This window comes from Myotis daubentonii, chromosome 16 (genome assembly GCF_963259705.1).
Source record: "Myotis daubentonii chromosome 16, mMyoDau2.1, whole genome shotgun sequence".
Classification (NCBI taxonomy): Eukaryota; Metazoa; Chordata; class Mammalia; order Chiroptera; family Vespertilionidae; genus Myotis; species Myotis daubentonii.
This window is the reverse complement of record NC_081855.1, coordinates 28,862,960-28,882,846: the sequence shown is the minus strand read 5'-3', so window position 1 is coordinate 28,882,846 and position 19,887 is coordinate 28,862,960. Positions and strand designations below refer to the sequence as shown.

The window sequence follows — 19,887 nt, the reverse complement described above, 5'->3', positions numbered from 1 at the left end:
TCAAGCTCATACCATCCTAAGCTCTCTGCAACTCCTGCCTGTCCACTGGCATGGAACGACCAGTGGAAATCAGTGTCATACTGAAGGACGTAGCGGCACTGCCATTATTGTCACATGTAGTAACCACATAAGTCTTCCTCATCCGTCTTCCCTTAAAGACCATTGTAATGAGAAGTCAACCTAAGACTTTGAGCAGAGAGTGACATGATCTGCTGACAAAGGGATCATTCTGTTTGCCTGATTGGGAATAGACTAGAGAGGAGCAAGGAGAAACGTTGGGAGATGATTGCAACAATCCAAATGATGAGACATTGTAGATCATGACCAGGCTAATGTGGAGGAGGTGGAGAGAAATGATTGGGTATATTTTGAAGACATTTCTTGATAAATCAGATGTGTGATATGAACAAGAAGAGTCAAGGATGACTAAGGTTTTTAGGCTGAGCAACTGGAAAGAAGATGTTTCCATCAAGTGAGATGGGAAGATTGTTGATGAAACATATGAGTAGTGAGTGGGAAGGGAGCTAGAAGTTTCAAGCATGTTAAGCTTGAGATGTCTACCAATAAGAGCTATGGAGTAGGCAGTTGAATATATGAGTCTAGATTTCAGGAGACAGAACTGAAGATATAAATGTGAAAATCATTGGGCTCCAGATGGCATTTTAACTAGGTGAAATCATGGGAGTGAGAATAGATAGAGAAGAGAGGCGGACATGTCCTCACTTTTAAAAGAGCAGCTCAAATCCTCATGACTAGGGATTGCAAATCATTTCTAAAAATATCTTTTAAATCCCACCCTCAAAGAGGCTCTTGTGTGTCTGTCTCATCAGCTAGCTGAGGAGGTGTGAGGAGGCTAGAACACCATGGAAGCATGCGGTGAAGTCACCACAAAATGGCAGCCAATAGGGACACATCCATTTGCTTGGTTTCATCATAGATTAAATGAGTAGGAGTGAAAAAGGAATTGTGCAAAATCATCCTATTGAGCCAGTTAAGAAAATCAATGCCAGGCAATCCATAAAAAGAGAGGAAAGAAAGAGAACCTTGTCAAAGAACTGGGAATTTTAGAAGCCAGGTATCAAGCTGGTGAAAGTCACCATACTCGTGAGAAAAACTAGAGGCCCAGCGCATGAAATTTGTTCACTTGGCGGGGAGGGGACCCCTCAGCCCGGCCTGTGCCCTCTCACAGTCCGGGATCCCTTAGAGGATGTCCTACTGATGGCTTGCTCCCCAAAGGGAGCAGGCCTAAGCTGGCAGTCGGACTTCCTTACCGCTGCTGCTGAGGCAGGAGAGGCTCCCGCCACCACCGCTGCGCTCGCCAGCCATGAGCTGGCTTCTGGCTGAGCAGCACTCCCCCTGTGGGAGCACACTGATCACCAGGGGGCAGCTCCTGCATTGAGCATCTGTCCCCTGGTGGTCAGTGCACGTCATAGTGAGCAGTTGAGCAGCTTTAGCATATCATTAGCATATTACACTCTGATTGGTTGAACGGATGACTGGATGACCAGATGACTGGGTGACCAGACACTTAGCATATTAGGCTTTTATTATATAGGATGTGTTCTACTGAAGAGAGATGAAACTAGCAGACTTAGGCTCTTAGCTCTACCATTTCCATTGCTGTGTGGCTTCAGGCAAGTTTCTTAACATCTCTGAGATAACAATTTCATCATTGGTAAAATGAGTATATTAATACTGATATTGAGAGGGTTGGGGTGAGGATTAAGCAAGGTCACGAGTCAATTGCCTGGATAATGACTAGTATAAGTGCATACTTTTGTATGTTTCTAAATTGTCCTAAACTGCATGGTCATTAAAGCCAGCTTCCTGAAGAGTGGGAGGTAGGTCACTATGATGCCAACTAAAAAATATGTTTAACACAATACAGGGCACACAGACAATACCTTGATCACTCTAAATGAAGTTTCAAGTTCACAGTTCCCATGGGTGAACCCATGCTGTTGATGGTAATGGCCTAGTGAGGATCCGCCAATTTCCTTGGAAGTATGATTTCATATATCTGAGCAAATCTTACAAAACACTCTCCCTAACCCGGACCAACAATGGGAAAGACCAGCCTGAATTAATTTCAGGCTGAATTTAGGCAGTCTTCTGAATGAAATCCATTTTATTAAAGTTAAATTCCCCTTCAACAGATTGGGGGTCAAGACTGAAATCGTGACATTGAAAAGTAGACTTCCTGAATGGATTTTCTGGAGGAGATATTGGTCATTTACTCAAAGTATTGTAATTTTTTTAATGTGGTATTTTGGAAAGATGCCCGTATCCCTCCATTTTCCTTGTGTTAATTAATTAGCAGGCACAGTGCCCCAATTATGTAAAACGTAACATTCCTATCGTTTTAATATCCACGTGACTTCATCAAGCTAGCATTTTTTCTTAATTTTATGGCATTCTAAAGTGGTGAAATTAGTGACTAATGGAGTGCAAAGAGCCTTCTTAAGTGGGTAAGAGGGAGTCGTTATTAGGACATTACGTATAAATGAACTATTCCAATGTCCTAGGACAGTTTAGCATTTTGGTAGCTTCATTCTCATTCAGTTACACACTCTCCATTCATTTCATACACAGTACTGTAAATACAATGGTGAACTTTAGTCCAAAAAGCATCCAAAAGATCACAGATCCCAAATTTGAAAGTGTCTGGCTGTTGTCTTAATGTATTTGCAACAAGGAAATAAAGACAGAACTGAAGGCGTTTAAGGGAGAGATTTTTAAGCATGGTGTTTTGACACACCATACAAGTCCCTTAAAACATCTTTTTCAGTCTTGCCTGTTTATAACTTTGCTTTAGCCCCCAACCCCAACCCAGCTAAAAGATGAATGTTTAGGCAAGGGGAGACCAGCTTGTAACCGCCTTATATGTCTTAGTTCAGGGGTCCTCAAACTTTTTAAACAGGGGGCCAGTTCACTGTCCCTCAGACCATTAGGGGGCCGGACTATAGTTTTAAAAAAAAACTATGAACAAATTCCTATGCACACTGCACATATCTTATTTTGAAGTAAAAAAAAACAAAACGGGAACAAATACAGTATTTGTATTTGCATGTGGCCCGTGGGCCGTAGTTTGAGGACCCCTGTGTTCCTCGGGAAATGTTTTGTGAGCTCGCTCCTCAGAGGGACAGGGTGTTAAATGTGATGAAATGTCACCAGAGAATTTAAGCATATTGTTCCTCGTGCCTTTCTCGGTACTTAATTGAACTTGTACTTTCATCTCAAAGAACAGCTTTGGGAAGGTTTTCGCAGAATATGAAATGCAACATACCCATCCGTGTTGCAATCTAAGTAGTAACTCAAGTCGGTGAGGAACGGAGAAGGAGCAGCTTACCTCCATGAATCCAATTCTCAGAGGCTCTTTCTTTCATTTGTTGTTTGTGTAGAACAAAAAAATCATATTACGTTATGCTTTAGTAATTGCCTTTTTTCATTTCAGTTGACTGTGCCTCAAATTACAAGAGGAACTGTCATTCCATATGAGAAAATTGCGGAATAGTTCCATACTGATCAGAAGGGAGTCCACTATTGATCTCTGGGACTGCCAAATCTTTTTCATTGGCATCGTTCTCTTTGGGGTTTTTTATTCTGTTTACATATAATTTTATTGATTTCAGAGAGGAAGGGAGAGGGAGAGGAAGATTCAAACATCGATGAGAGAATCATTGATCGGCTGCCTCTTGCACGCCCCACACTGGGGATCGAGCCCACAACCCGGGCATGTGCCCCGACCGGGAATCAAAATGTGACCTTCTGGTTCATAGGTCGATTCTCCACCACTGAGCCTTGCTGGCCGGGCTGGCATTATTCTCTTTGAATGGGAACTTCATAATCTGGAAGGCAGGTGATGTTAAATCTCATCAGTGGTCCACATAAGTAAACACAATGCATTTAACAGAGGCTGCACTGTTGCTCAGACTAAGGCAAGATTCCCCCACTGTGCAGTTCTAGGTGTTTTCGTCATAGGTGCTTCTCTTAGGAAAAGAAAAAGAAAAAAAGTCAACTTGGGAATTGTGTCAATGACTAAGAACTCAGCATAACATAAATGATAGACTTGTCAAGAGCATGTCATAAAACCAGAAGTACAGCCACCAACTTCTACAGTAATTTGGAAGAATAACACTGGGCTATGAACTATGCATAAATATTTTATACCTATTGATTATGCAAGGGGTCTCCCTGTACTACAAAGATGTAGACAATACTAAAAAATTACAACATTGTCATACCAAAAATCTGACCTACTTAAGATAGGTATCTATGTAAATTGTTTCTGTTGAATGACATTTCGAAGTCTATAGAATTCTTTTTTAATTGAAAATGACTTTAGTAATGTCCAGAATAATCTGGATATTTCCCCCAAGTAAGAGATTACAATACTTAGCCATGAAGGAAAAATAAGTTACTGACAAAGCACACAATTAGAACTTAAACTTGAATTAAGACTCCTGCTTGAAGTCCAGAGCTTGTCCCATATAAGCTATATTCTCCTAAGATAGATGGTGATGGTGATAGACAGACAGATTGGTGATAGATAGGTAAGGTAGATAGATAGATGAAATAAATAAGTAAAGAAAGAAAGAAAACCTCTCTATAAAACTATCCATGAAAATTTATTTGAACTCCTGCCAACACTTCTCAGCAAATATCCTTAAAGCAAGCAGGGGCATGCATAATCACCCCACTGGCCTCGGAGACACCGCACATTTGTGTCTCTCTGCTCATAAGCAACTCTGACCTCTAGATCTTTGCCACTCTTACTAATGAATAGAGCCGTGAGAGTCTGAGGACCAGAAGCCACTTTCAGTGCATTAGTTCTTAGCTCCTTTGGTCTACGATGCCCAGAGGATAACACTGACATGCACAGATTGAGTTTTTCTGCGGGCTGCTGCATGGATGCGATCGCCTGTGGGTAATAATAATTAGTTCTTGGCCAGGTCAGCAGTGGAAGGTGCCCCAGTGTTCCTTGACACTAGGGCTGAAAACTGCTGGGTGTGCTCATGTTCTTTTCTCGGGTTGAATTGCCTGTGTCCTGCCAAATACACCAAGCAAGTCTCTGTGGGGAGAGAAGAGACGAAAGGGTAGCCTATAGTTCTCAAATTCCAATTTCTAAAAGAGAGAACACTGATTTAGTGTCAGCCTTTGAGTGAAGTAGACAAGCATTGTATGTTAAATGCACACTAATTTCAGCAATGCAAATATGCGGTTCGGGCATGTTTGGTGTAGAAACATGGTAAGACAACAGTCTCTGTCTCACCCTGATATCTTAGGATGTGATATGTAATGAGAGGGCTGGGCAGCACATACTTAAGTTAATGGTATAGACTGGAGCCTCAGAGAATTTTTCCCATCATCTGGCAGATGATGTTGCCTCTTCCTCCCTTAGTTTATGACTAGCACCACCAGCAGATGGAGCTGCTGCGCAGAAACCATTTCATTTATTTGTTCATTCATTCATTCAACCAATGTTTGTTGAGCGCCCACTATGCAGTGGACCCCATACTGAGGCTTGGGATTAGAGATAAAAGATGGAAGCCCTTCTCCCAAAGGCTCACAGCTTAGTGGAGACAGTAAGTAACTATTGGCAAGCAAATTCAGCAAATATGGTGGAAATGGAAGGCACTACCCCAGCTGGGGAGAGCCAGGAGGCCTCGGAAAGGCCAAGGAGTGGTTATCCTGGGGAAGGTGGGTGAGAACAGCCCAGGAAGGAAGGAGTGGCATCATTGCTACCCAGCATCGCTGAGTACTTTCCATGGACCAGGCCCTGTGCCAAGTACTTGAAAAACGTGATCTCATTCGTTCCTCAGACAGCTCTGTGAGGCAAGTGCTCTGTCTTCGTCAGTCCTGAGTGCTATAACAAAGTACCATATACACAACAGAAATTCACTTCACACAGTTCTAGAGGCTAAAAGTCCAAGATCAGGGCACCAGCATGTTAGGAATCTGGTGAGAAACCTCTTCTGGGTTGCAGAATTCTTGTTGCATCCTCACATGGTAGAAAAAGATGAGAGAGCTCTCTGGAGTTGCTTTGATGAGGGCACTAATCCCATTCATGGGGGCTCCACCTTCCAAAGGCTCTACCTCCAAATACCATCACAATTGGGGGTTAGGACTTCAACATATGAAGTTGGATGGGGAGGACACAAACATTCAGTCCACTGCCTATCCCAACCATCTGCATACTACAGATGTGGAAACAGGCTCAGAAGTTGTCTGCATATCCATGGTCACTTGGATGGTAAACAGCAAAGTCATCTCTCACACTCAGGTCTGAGTCCAGAGCTCACACTGGGTCTTTCCAAGTTCTGTAGTGTGAGGAAATAAATAGGGCAAAAGGTAAAGTATGAGAATTAGGGAGATTCGTGGAAAAAACAAAGTTGGTGAATGGGAGGGGGGGGGGCGGAAGCTGCCTACCTTCTCTGACGACTGTTGCATTTCTCTAAGGGGATTTGGACAAAGAGGAAGCTCCTGGTGGGACCACAGTGGGTAGTCTGGAATACCATCATTACGGTGCTTTGGAAGCATTGTTACCTTGCTTTGTGGGTTAAATCCATGAACATGCCTCATTGTGCTTTTACCCCTTTCTCCGCCTCCCCCCCCCACGCCACCCCCCCTCACCCTCCACTCCACACACACACACACCAATCCTTCCCTCAAATGTGGATGCAACACAGCCTGGTTGTGGTTTCAGAGAAACATAAATGTTCTTTTTTTTTTCCTCCAGTCATGCCTCGAATGCCCCTCATTCTACTGCCTCCTTCCTTCCCTCATTCCCACCACCACGAATAAAATAAAATAATGGCAGCATGCTTGAGTCCCAATATGCTCCGAGGGCAAGCTTGGTTAAACAAATCACATTGACCTTTAATAAAGATGTGCCAAATGCTTCCTTCTCTCATTCAATATGTAAATCTTCAGCCAAAGCACTGTCAGAGCAAGCATCATTAAGTGCACATCTGATCGCGCTACCCCCCTGCTTAAAACCCTTCAGTGGCTCTGCATTGCCTATGGAATGAAGCCCAAACTCCCAGCAGCACAGAGAAGGACCTTCAGGTGTGGCCCCTGCTGACCCTCCAGCCCCATTTCTCACAACTCCCTTCCCCCTGCATCTCATCTACATGCTGGCTGTCCCTGGGTATGCACTGCTCTGTATGTCCTTAGCTCTTTCTCCAGCATGACGGTCTACAGTGCCCTTGACAGCCACCCCCCCTGCCAGCCACACACTGATTAGCTCCTGTCATTCAAGATGCAATGCAGGTGAGCCTCCTCAGCTAATCCTCTCCTGAGTCCCACCCCCAGGCAGAACTGACAGCTTCTCAATGTACTCAGTGCCGATACGCATCACTGTGTCTGCTGCTCCTTGATGCCTTCACTTAATTACATCCTGCTCTCCGACACCCAGCCTGACACGTACAAGGGGCTCAAGAAACAGAGCCAAGTGATGGACACTCACATGAGCTTGCTGTGTTGGCACCTGATCTAACTGCCAAGGTCCATCACGTCAGTGTGTGCTCTAGGCATCATGACTTTGTCATGGAAGCATATCACTTGAGCCAGGGTGCAGACCAGCCCAGCCGTGTACCAGTCGCTGTGTCTCTCTTGAACTTGTCCTGAATCTCTGACGTTCTGATGGAAAGGCAGAAACATTTAAATGGAAAGACAAAGGAAGTCCTTCCTCCTAGAGTTGGTCTCCAAAGGCAGCTTGACCAATCTCTCTCTCTCTCAGTTGTTGAACTTAAATTTTTAAGTCTTGTCATTGGATTTGGCCTGATTTACTTTTCTTTCTAAAAGTAGTTCTTAATGTTCTTTTCATTAAGCAATGTTCAGGAACAAGAACGGTGACCAGGCAGTCTTTCCATAGAACCTGAAGCCTGCAAATGGGCATTTCACTGTGACTATGATACTGTGATCCCAGGTGTCAGGGACCATAACCAAATATTTGGCTCTCCTTTGTGTCCTTGTCATAGACCACATTTATTTTCATCAATATTCAGTGTCGCATCCTGCAGGAAGAAGGTGCTTCCTCGCATCTCTGATGTCAACCTTGGGCGTGTGATTTTTTTGGCTACCAAAATGTGCACAGGAGTAACATGCACCACTTCTGAGATGGGCGCTTCTCCTCCTACCATTGCAACTCACCAGGGTCCAGATGGCACCTATCCTAAGAGTTTAGACAACCATGACATGGAGGAAGCCCTCAGCCAACCTAGAATGGACATGTATGTCAGCAAGAAATAAACCTTTGTGGTTTAAAATGATTGAGATTCGGGGGACTGTTTGTTACTGCAGCCTATCCTGACAGATGCAGTCTTCTGGAATCAGAAAAGGGAAAAATAATCAGCAATACCAGCACTTTCTCAAGAAACCTAATTCTTAAGTCTTTCTTATTTCCTTCTCTAGATGATGCATATTTACTACAGGGACTTAATATAGAAGAACTGTATCCAGAGACCTCTAGTTTCATTACTTACGATGGGTCGATGACTATCCCACCCTGCTATGAGACGGCAAGTTGGATAATAATGAACAAGCCTGTCTATATAACAAGGATGCAGGTGAGCGTCTCTGTGGTCTTTTAGCGAATGGGGAAGATGATGTGAAGACTGGCTGTGTTTGGGAAATACCTATTGTATTAGTTGGCTAGAAATGCTTTAATAAAGCACTGCAAACTTGGTGGCTTAAAGAGCAGAAATGTATTGTCTCACAGTTCTACAGGCTATAAATCCAAGATCGAGGTGTCAGGAGATTGGTTCCTTCTGAGGGAGTGAGGAGGAATCTGTTGCATGCCTCTTCTCTGGTTTCTGGTGCTTTCTGGCAATCTCTGGTGTTCCTTGACTTGCAGAAGCAACACCCCCACTCTGTCTTCATCTTCACATGGTGTTCTCCCTATGTCTGTGTCTCTTTGTCCAAGTCCCCCTTTTTTATAAGGACACCAGTCATATTGCATTAGGGGCCACCCCAATAACCTCATCTTAGCTAATTACATCCAAAATGACCTTATTTCTAAATAAGGTTGCATTCTGAGGTATTGGGGATTAGGACTTTAACTTATGAATTTTGGGGGTACACAATTTAATTAATCACACCTGTATTTAAAGAATCAGCATCTAAAAAGGCTTAGCATGAACTGATTGTAGAAGCATCAACTTGTCTAAGAAAGAACAGCAGAGTTAGTTCCCAAAGTGCTCTACAGCAATAGTGTTCAGAAAGCAAATGAGCAAAATGGATGATATGGTCAAATATGTTTGAAAATGTTGGATTAATAAAGAATTAAATAGATTTCACTGTTGGGAGATTTCCCAGGCCTTTAAAATGATAATAATTATGTCAGTCTCCAAGAGGAAGCGATAGGTTATGTAGCATTTCACAAACATATCTGAATGTGGAGTTCTTCAGAGCATCTCATAGCATTTCTCGTAACCCTGGCTTGGATCCTTCAGAACTGGACGGGAACCAGGAGCTCTGGCCTCTGAGGCAAGCTTTGGTTCATTATGCGCTCATTATGTGCTCCTAGGGCTGTCGCCCCCTCCTATGAAATAAATACTGCTCTTTATGATGCGGGGGTAAATTACACAAGTCTGTTCCAGCTCTGACATGCTCTGATTCTGGGATCCTCTGACAGCTCAGAGGAAAGATGAGCAAAGGAGGCAGACTCCATTCTCCTTTACAGGATATGTCCAGTTGACCTTTGAATAACTTGTCCGCCTATATGCAGATTTTTTAAAATAAATGCTGTGTTTGGGAGTCCACGGATACAGAGAGCTGACTCTATGCATTGTTCTATGCCATTTTATACAGGGGACTTGAGCATTTGTGGATTTTGGTATTGGGAGGTTGGGGCGGGGGGGCGGGGCGGCATGGGTGTCTCTATAAGCAATCCCTGATGGATACCAAGGGACAACTATGTTTTGGGGGAAGTCAAAAGTTATATGCAGTTTTTCAACTGCACAGAGGGTCGGTACCCCTAACGCCCACATTGCTCAAGGATTAACTATACTTACAGCCCAGAAACAGTGTGAACAGTTTGAACTCCCTGACCCTGTCTTATTGGTTCTGACTCTTGGTGACAAGCAACCTGCTCCAGATAAACTCAGAGAAAGTGTTTGTTCAGGAGATACTGGGCATCTTAAGGAATTTAATATCAGAAAGTGATGTCAGGAACTCGCTGGGATTAGAACCCCAGACACCCTTTATCTCTGTTCTCTTCGGCTTCCTGCCACCCATTCGCTTCATTCTTCTCTCCTGCTCAAAACTACTCCTTTGCTTCTCAGTCCTGGGGTGGAACTTGGCTGCAAACATTTCAGTCCAGCTCTTTGATTTCACAGAAAAGGAACCAAACTAATCCAGCTTAGTTTCGCTCTGGCCCCTGGACCAGTCACTGTAGTTTGGATAATACCCATGTGCGGGAATAATTCCCTGAATTGTTGAGAATTATTGAACCATGGGGTATAAGAGAAAGAGACCCTGGAGAACAGCTAGTTGGATTTCCTCCTTTGACAGAGAATGTGTTTGAGGCTAAAACAGAGTAATCGACTTGTTCAGAGGCATCCATGAGCTACTGAGCTACAAGCGAGGCTCACTCCACTCATGGCAGCATCATTGGGCCCCCAGCTCAGCTGAATCCACACAACCAGGGTCTCCGAGGGGCTCACATGGCCCTAGCCTGGCTTGGCCAGTCTACACAGTCTTCTTCCCTGGTGTATTTAATAGGATGGGTGGATCTCACAGCTGTTTCTCTCTCCTCAGATGCATTCCTTACGCCTGCTCAGCCAGAATCAGCCATCTCAGATCTTTCTGAGCATGAGTGACAACTTCAGGCCCGTCCAGCCCCTCAACAACCGCTGTATCCGCACCAACATCAACTTCAGTTTACAGGGGAAGGACTGTCCCAATAACCGGGCCCAGAAGCTTCAGTATAGAGGTGAGTGCATGGCTCAGAGGGCACTGGGCCAGGCCAGAACTCAGTCCTCCTGCTTACACCTGTCCTTGAAGGCCTGGCGTTTTCTCCCATTATCAGAATCATGATTATAAATTATAATATAGACCACCACCTTCCATGTGCATGGCGCTTTCCTGTTGATAAAGCCTATATATTAGAGATAGAGGTCAAACTTTAAATTCCTCTGTTTTGCTTCTGGTTCAGCAAAACAGCCTTTTCATTGCCATTGTACAGAAGAGCCAGAGAGGCTGATTTTGTTCAAGGTCATGTGTTAGAACAGACAGCTAGAAGCGTTGGAGCTTTTATTTATGTGCATGATGAGCCCCTTTCTGCTAAAAGGTGAGCGAATGCTCAGGATGCCAGGCCGTTGGGATACAAGGAGGTAATGTGTGTGAATGCATCCTTTTCTGGTGCTATGTCCCTAGAAATGACAATTATTCCTACTATGGGAGACATTCAAAACAACTCACACCTCCTGTAACCCTCTGGTCCATACTAGCCCTCGCTCTTTCCTTCTGCACACTAAGTATGTGTTTGATCATGGTGCTCAGCTCTCAACATGGAAGGACGATGAAGGCAGAATGGTGTTGTGGAGACGCCTTTGACCCAGAGTCAGGACATCCAAGTTCCGGACATGGTTCTGTCACTAACAAATTATGCAAACCCAGCCAAATCATTTACCCAGTAGACCTCACTTTTTTATGATAGTCCCTATACCATCTGCCTCACAACTTGTGAGGAATGAATGAGAGCCTGGATAGTGAAGCCCTTTGTAGCAATTATGTGCTGCTCAAATATGGGGCTTCTCGACAGCTTCTCGAAGCAGCTACCACCACTGCCCTTGCCCCCCCCCCACTTCATCTCTCCTACTTCCCCCACATTTTCCTCTTTCTTTTTTCTCAGACACCTGTAGAGTGCCAAAACTATAATTTTCTGTTCCCTTCAAGCCAGAGGTACTGACAAATAAATACTCAACCCATTGATTAAGCCTTCTCTTTACTCAACCCCTATTTATTGTGCATCTACTATGTGCCAGGCACTTAGCTTGGTGATGAGGATACAGTGTGATGCAGACAGATATGACCCCCTCCATCCAGCACATATAGTCTACAGCAAGGTGTAGACTTTTTGAGACATACACCAGTCATACTGGATTAGGGCCTACCCCTGTAACCTCATCGTAGCTAATTATATCTGTAATTACCTTATTTCCAAGTAAGGTTGCATTCTGAGGTATTAGGGGTTAGGTTATGAATTTGGGGGGTATACAATTCATCTCATTACATCTATGTTTAAATAATCAGCATCTGAAAAGGCTTAGTATGAACTGATTGTAGAATTATCGACCTGTCTGAGAAAGAACCAGCAGGGTTAGTTCTCAAAATGCTCTACAGCGATAATGTTCAGAAAGCAAGTTGAGTAAAAGAGATGTTGGTCAACTATGTTTGAAAAATCTGGATTTAAAAAGGGTTAAATAGTTTTTATCACTGGGAGACTTCCCAAGCCTTTATAATGATAATAATTATGCCAGCCTTCAAGAGGAAGCAATAGGATATGTAGCATTTCACAAACCTATTTGAATGTGGAATTTTCTGCCACACTCTGCTGTTATAGTGTGAAAGAGGCCATAGGTAATATGTAAATAAATGGTGTGGCTGTATTCCAATAAAACTTTATTTATAAAAACTGGGCTGGATTTGACCTGTTGGCTGTCATTTGCCCAACCGTGTTCTAGAGCAAAACTTTCTGTGATGATAAACATGTTCTATATCTGCATTGTTCAACAGGGTAGCTACTAGCCACATGTAGCTATTGAACAGTTGAAGTGTGACTAGTAGAGTGAGGCAACTAAATTTTTTATTTAATTTTTCATTAATTTAAATTTATGGTAGCTGCATGTGACTGGTATGGGGGCAATAATTTTGAATAGAGGTTCCTGGGGAAGTAGAGGGGTTCTAGGGATACATAAAAGTAAGCAGGCATTTACAGACCTGTTCCTTCTCCTTTGTAGTAAGTCCCCCAAATTCTGTGCCAACTAGTTAAACTATGCCTTGTATTTACATTGTGTGTGTGTGTGTGTGTGTGTGTGTGTGTGTGTGTGTGTGTGTGTCTTTCTTTCTCTCTCTTTCCAGTAAATGAATGGCTCCTCAAGTAGGGAACTAGCCCAAGAAGAATTCCATCTCAGCGAAATGCTACAACTGTGAACTGACATAACCTGGAATGTCCCCTTCTTTCTTCTCGCTCCTTCCCTTTTCTCAAGCCTCATTCACTCTTTGGATTGGCCCCATCTTCATGAAAAGTGTCTGCAAAACCATGGCAGAAGACACACACGCACACACACACACACACACATACATATGCACACACCTGCAAACATATCTACACACATACATGCACAGCCTTCAAGATGAGAAGTCAAGTTTTCAGAAACAAAAGGTTCATTCATAAGAGGTCTTAGAAGAAAATAACCAGTTAACCTGATTACAATTTTGATACTGTTTTCCTGAACTAATAAATCTACCCAATGAGACTTTTCAGCCTTTGTACATACAGAATTCTTCCAAAACAGAGAGGAGGAAATATGGCTCTGACAGCATCAAGCAGACTGTGTGCTTTGCATCGAGTAATCTCAGATAGTGTCCTAGGATCCTTGGAGGGTGCTGGTGGCAGGTGAGCCAGGACAGAGGTGGCCAAGGACACTTATTTCTAGATTCTGATTCTTCTGTTTACTCAACAATTTAAAAAGAAAAAAAAGGACAGACATTGAAGAGATACACATTGTATATATATATCACCGCAGACTATAAAGAAATTGAATTATTTCCCCTTTGTCACATATCTGTAGTAGGATTTGCCAAGATCAGATCCATTTGCTGTTTCTTGTTTTCCAAAGATCATACATTGTGTTTGGTTATTGTTAACAGCTCAATAAATGGGTTTAACGACTTAATTTTATTTTTCTGGCTTTGGTCTGTTCTCCCTCCTTACAGGCTAAGCCCTGGCCCCATGCAGCTGCATTCTTTGGTTTCACTTGTTCCTTCATCTACGTGTTTTGTTCATTTGCAGCCCGTTTTTTACTGAGTTTGTGGCAATCAGGAATGCATTTGCTAAGCAAGTATAACTTTAATTACCCTCCGTGGCTCCATCATTCATACGAGGGGAGCTCCAGCCTGAGCTAGCAGGCTACCGATTCCTTGCGTTTTAAAACTGCCATCCCCCGCCCCCTGTGATGCTCCCTTGAAGGAATGCACTTTGCCTTGTAAATTCCTGGGGAAGGGGTGTCTTTTCTCTCCGGGTGCAGCTGGGTCTCACAAAGTACAAACGAATGCCTTTCTTTCCTTGTTTATAATGGTCACTCACTGTGTTTGGTTACTGTCAAGAAATCAATAAATGTGTTTAACAAGTTACCCAGGACCCATGTCTGAGTTTATCAAAGGATGCTCCCCGCTGAGGCCCTGGAGTCCTGCTACGTTCCTAAGCAATTGCATTGTGGCCGGCAGGGCAGCCAGAGCCGCCAGCACCGCCTGTCCGGTCACTCCCAGAGCCAGGTAATTAACACCCTGTTGAGAAAACATATAGGCTTAACTGCTGGAAGGGAAGGCTTGGGTATTCCTCCGGTGGCTAAATTAAAAATAACTTTCATCTCTCCTTTTTAGCACAAGAGGGAAAGCACGGGTGTGCAGGGTCTGTGCAAATGGGAACATTCACAAGCATATGACAAACTTCAGCCAAGTGAGTAGGTATATTGACAACGAAAAAAAATCAATAGCCAGAAAATTCATATTTGAAATATACACTGGGTCCGTTTTTTGTGGGGGGGGGGGGTTGTTTGTTTTTTACATTTTTCACCAATATTAGACGATGGGTTTGGCCATGATGACATATGCGCTTTTTTCTGAGCAATCGTATTTTTCCAGAAAACCAAATCTGTTTGCAAAGGTGTAGGCTGGGCAGCTGGCAGTCTTTCTTTGTGTGGCTTGCTGCTTCCTCTCTGAGTCTGAATCTTTCTTACCTGTAAGGGCAGGCAGTCATATAATATAATGGCTGGAGAACATGGCTGGTAAGTCAACTAGGCCTGGCTTCAGATCTTTACTCTGCCACTTACCTGTTTGCTGTGTGATCCTAGGCAAGTTGCTTTACTTCTCTGATCTACTGGTATATCGGGGATGCTAATAACTGCCTGCACGAGTTGTGAGGCCTAAATGCTCTATGGCTACTTAAAGCGGTTAAACCTGCCATGAATATTCTATATATGGTGCCTATAGGGCATGTGTATGGCCTGCCTATCACGGGTTATCTGGACTGGGCCATACCGTACCTCCCTCAGAGGGAGGGGCTAGCACCCATCACAACAGCGGCATCAAATTAATATCAAACGAAAGCAATAGGGTACCAGCAGACAGCACGCAGGTAAATGCCTATGTGTGTCAGGGCAGAGAGGAAGGCATGCTAGAGAGGATGGAGGGAGGGGACTGGGTTTCTAGGCTCTGTTCTTTCACCAGCATCCTCTCTGACCTGGGCCAGTGTCCTTATCTAGAAACGACCTGGACATGACCTCCCCGGCCTCTCCACACCATCATTCCCTGTCTCACTCAGTTCTCCATCCAGGGAGGGAAAAAGAAAACCCAGGCTCTACCTAGGAGTTCCTGGGAATAGGCAGAATTTCACTCTGAACAGAACTTGAAATGGAGGAAACTGGCCTGTTCCCCACTTCCTGGGCTAATACCAACTGTCCCTTCTCCCCACTCACTGGATCTCCCAACTGTTAATGGAAGTAGGGCACTTTGCCCTCAAACTACGTGGACATGGAAAAGATCAGGTAGATTTGTGTACTCTAAACAGGCACCCAAAAGCCCCTGAGAGTGAGTGGAGCCATCAAGGAACAAAAAATAGTCATACATTTCAAGTCAGTGGGTGCTGGGGAGGGGCGGGCAGCTGTGTCACTGGGTTCTGCAGTGTGTGCAGTCCGGCTGGTTTTGCCTTTATAGTCACAGGCACCCGTGGGCATCCCATCACCAGGGAAGGATAATGAGACCGAGAGGGGACATACATACTGAGCCTCAGTTCCCTCCTCAGTGAAATGGGGGAGGGAGGTAACTACACACTGAAGAGGGTTCTGGGCAAATTACATGAGAAAAAGAAGACAGTGCGTAGAGATGCACAACCCCCCTAGCAAAGACACAACTTGTGGTTTCCAAGACGACCTGGGGCCTTGTTCCCACTTCTCTTGGTAGCAGTTTGGTTGCCAAGGCGACATCAGGACAACTACAACTCACTGCACTAAATGTGTCTGAATTGTGAGAGTGACATGGAGTTCAGGCAGGAGAGCACACTCAGTCCCAGCCCACAGCCACCGCTGTCGGGTGAAGAGTCTGACTGATGATCGTCAGTGAACAAGAGCCAACTCCTCCAGGCTGGGCCCTTACTCTGCTGGGCCCCGGAGCACTTGTAGCTCATGAGGGTATCCCCGTTCCTGTCCCAGAAAGCCTACAAGTAGGATGTCCAGGAGCAAACACACCGTAACATCATTCACCAACTAGCGCATTGAACACAAGGACAGATCTGCCAAGACCCCAGCTGAGGAATCGTATGAATAAAGTCCACCATGGGTGGCACATCCCCTATGGGTCAAACCCCGTGCCAAGCAACTTACAAATACCATCTCCGTTGACCCACACAGCGACCAAGGAGGTCATCACCATTGCTGCCCCATGTTATAAATGCAGAAGCTGGACTTGTTAGGATGAAGTGTCATACTTAAGGGTCACATGGCTCATAAGTAGTAAAGCCAGACCCAGCTCTTTTAAGCCGATGGTTCTCAAAGTGTGGCCCTGACTACCAGCATCACTGGGAAACTGGGTAGAAATGCAAATTCTTAGAATGCACCACAGACCTACTGGTGCTCCCGGGGTGGAGTCCAGCTAGCCGTGTTTTAGCAAGTCCTCCAGGTGAGTCCATGTGAGAACCACTGCAAATCAACTGCTCGTTTGTTCCCAAACTTTGCCCAGTGCCAGGCTGGACCTCAACCACTGAAGTCAGAATGTCAGGTGGCAGCCAAGTGTCGGTGTTTTATAAGAATCCCCAGGTGATCCCCATGTGCAGCCCAGTTGGGAACCACATCTTTGCCTGAAGGCCCTTCTCCGAGAAGGGCTCACCTGTAAGATGGATCCATGGGAGCCAGGAGGCCAGCGTTATCCAACAGGTCTTGCCTTTTCAGAATCACATCCCTATCTCTGGACATAGTAACAATCTGAGGTGGTCTCTGAGTGTTCCCCGGCCGCTTTCTCCTTCCCCAGATCTTTCATTAACAGTCCAGGCTTGGAATAACAAATCTTGCTTTTTTTAAATACAAGAAGCATTTGTATTTGAAGTGATGACTTGGCACCAACATTCCAAAACCCACCCCAGGTCATCGTGCCTAATTACTCAGATTGTAATGTTTCCAAGACTTCAGATCATTAAGAACAAATGGGAAAAAAGCTATGAGTTAGGAGACCAGAAGTTCAGAAAGATAAGCTCGGTTCGCAATTAAAAGTTACAGGCAAATTATAGCCCTGTCAGTTCTAACTTCATGGTGTCTCTTCCAGGCGGTGCTCCCTCCCCCAACCCAACAGCCCTGTGACAAGCCCTGGTCCCTGCCCTCATTATCTCAGGCCTATACCATAGCGATATCCAGCCAACAGGTCCTCCGGCCTCCAGTCTCCAGATTAGAGACAGACCCCGAGAGGGCTAAAGTACCCAGCCTCTGCTCTCAGATAACAGCAATTTGAGCCCACCCTTAAAAGTGATTGGAGGGCCCAACAAGCGTTGCTCAGTGGTTGAGCGCCCACCCATAAACCAGGAGATCACAGTTATATTCCTGCTTGGGGCACATGCCTGGGTTGTGGGCTCAATCCCCAGTAGGGGGCGTGCAGGAGGCAGCCAATCAATGATTCTCTCTCACCATTGATGTTTCTATCTCTCTCCCTCTCCCTTCCTCTCTCTGAAATCAATTTAAAAATATTTTTTAAGTGATTGGAGGAATTTTAGGCTGGACTAGGGAGTGGATGAGGATAAATCTGAGACATTTTCCGGAGGAGAGACCAAAACGCAAAGCTAAGCAGATCATCCGAAGGGGCAGCACTCCATGGACTTGCTAGAGAAACAGCCTTCTGGAGCAGTGCGGAAAGAATTCCCCTAAGACAGAGATGATTTCGGCATCTATTGTTGTATCTCTCCCTCCTATGCAGAGAAAGAAGAACAGAAACGTATCAGAATGCTTTTCAAATAGTGGGTATTCAAAAAAAGTTTGGGGATACATAGAATTTTCCTATGGAAGGAAGGATTTAATTCTTTTCAATTCAGAGTTGTTGAGTACCTTCTGTGTATCCGGTAGATATTAAGCATGGTCCTGGGTTCTTTTATATATTTTCTACATGTACTTTTTTTTAATTTATTGATTTGAGAGAGAGGAAGGGAGAGAGAGAAACATCAATTTGTTGTTCCACTTATTTCTGCATTCAGTGGTTGGTTCTTGTATGTGCCCTGACCAGGGACAGATCCTGCAGCCTTGGAACATGGGGATGACACTCCAGTCAACTGAGCTACCCAGCCTTGGCTTACACACTTTTTAAAAAAATATATTTCTTTATTGATCTCAGAGAGGAAAGGAGAGGGAGAGAGAGATAGAAACATCAATGATGAGAATCATTGATTGGCTGCCTCCTGCACTCCCGAGCCCACCACCCAGGAATGTGCCTGCCAGAATCGAACCCAGGACCCTTCAGTCCACAGGCTGACGCTCTGTCCACTGAGCCAAACCAACTAGGGCCACACCTTTTTTATTTGGTGCTCACAGCAGTTCTGCCAAGTCGTTCTTGGCTTAATATTATACATAAAGAAGTTAATCTGAGAGGTGAATAAACTTACCCAAGATCACACAGCTGTTGAGCATCAGCCAGAAAGTTACAAAAGAGGCTGATACTAGAGAAGCCTCGGGTGGATGTGCTCTTAGCCGCTGCTGGAATGAAAGGGCTCCGCCCACAGGCTGTGGTCATTTAGTCCTGTTCTTTAGAGTGGGCCCCAGGTACAGGCTGCCCTTCCCAACTCCAGGCCAATTAAATTAGAGTCTCTGAGTATGAGTCCAGGCCAACAGATTTTTTAAAGCCACAGGTGATTCTGCTCTGTCATCAGCCCAGAGAACCATGCTCGAAATGTACTGCCCATGGAGTTACCCAGGGGAGCTTATAAAGCAGCGGTTCTCAACCTGTGGGTCGCGACCCCTTTGGCGGTCGAACAACCCTTCCACAGGGGTCGCCTAAGACCATCCTGCGTATCAGATATTTACATTACAATTCATAACAGTAGCAACATTACAGTTATGAAGTAGCAACGAAAATAATTTTATGGTTGGGTCACAACATGAGGAACTGTATTTAAAGGGCCAGAAGGTTGAGAACCACTGTAATAAAGGCACCGAGCATTGGTACTTCTAAAAGTTCCCAGGTGGCCTTGGCCAGTTTGGCTCAGTGCTTAGAGGGACCAAAGAGTCTCTGGTTCAATTCCTGATCAAGAGCATGTACCGCAGTTGCAGGTTCCCCAGCCCGGGTAGGGACAACCAATTAATGTGTCTTTCTCATGTCAATGTTTCTCTCTCCCTCTCCCTCTCCCTCTGCCTCCTTCCCTTTCCCCCCTCCACTCTCTCTAGAAATCAATGGGGGGAAAAATACCCTCCAGTGAGGATATAAATAAATAAATAAATAAATAAATAAATAAATAAATAAAGTCCCCAGGTGAATCTAATGTCAACGAAGGCAGAGACCCACTGTTCCATCCCAAGATATTTGCCGAATGGTCCCAAATACATAGAGGCTACCTTGGAGCCTGCCCCTGGAAGAGATACTCAAATAGAAGGTAGAATGGAGAGTCGATGAGAGGAAAGAATGATGCCTTTA

The 19,887-nt window shown here is 44.6% G+C and overlaps 1 protein-coding gene across 2 annotated transcripts in view; it reads left to right on the top strand.

The window, feature by feature from the left end:
- The window catches only part of CA10 (carbonic anhydrase 10), a 406,232-nt gene that overhangs the window by 351,514 nt on the left and 34,831 nt on the right, over positions 1 to 19,887 (top strand). The window contains exons 7-9 of one of the 2 annotated variants that reach the window (XM_059669536.1): positions 8,416 to 8,570; positions 10,762 to 10,936; positions 13,087 to 14,361. In XM_059669536.1, the coding sequence (XP_059525519.1) occupies positions 8,416 to 8,570; positions 10,762 to 10,936; positions 13,087 to 13,109 (353 nt within the window). In that variant the 3' untranslated portion in view covers positions 13,110 to 14,361. Of the gene's footprint in view, positions 1 to 8,415; positions 8,571 to 10,761; positions 10,937 to 13,086; positions 14,362 to 19,887 lie in introns of those variants that run through there. The other variant, XM_059669535.1, reaches the window with a different exon arrangement.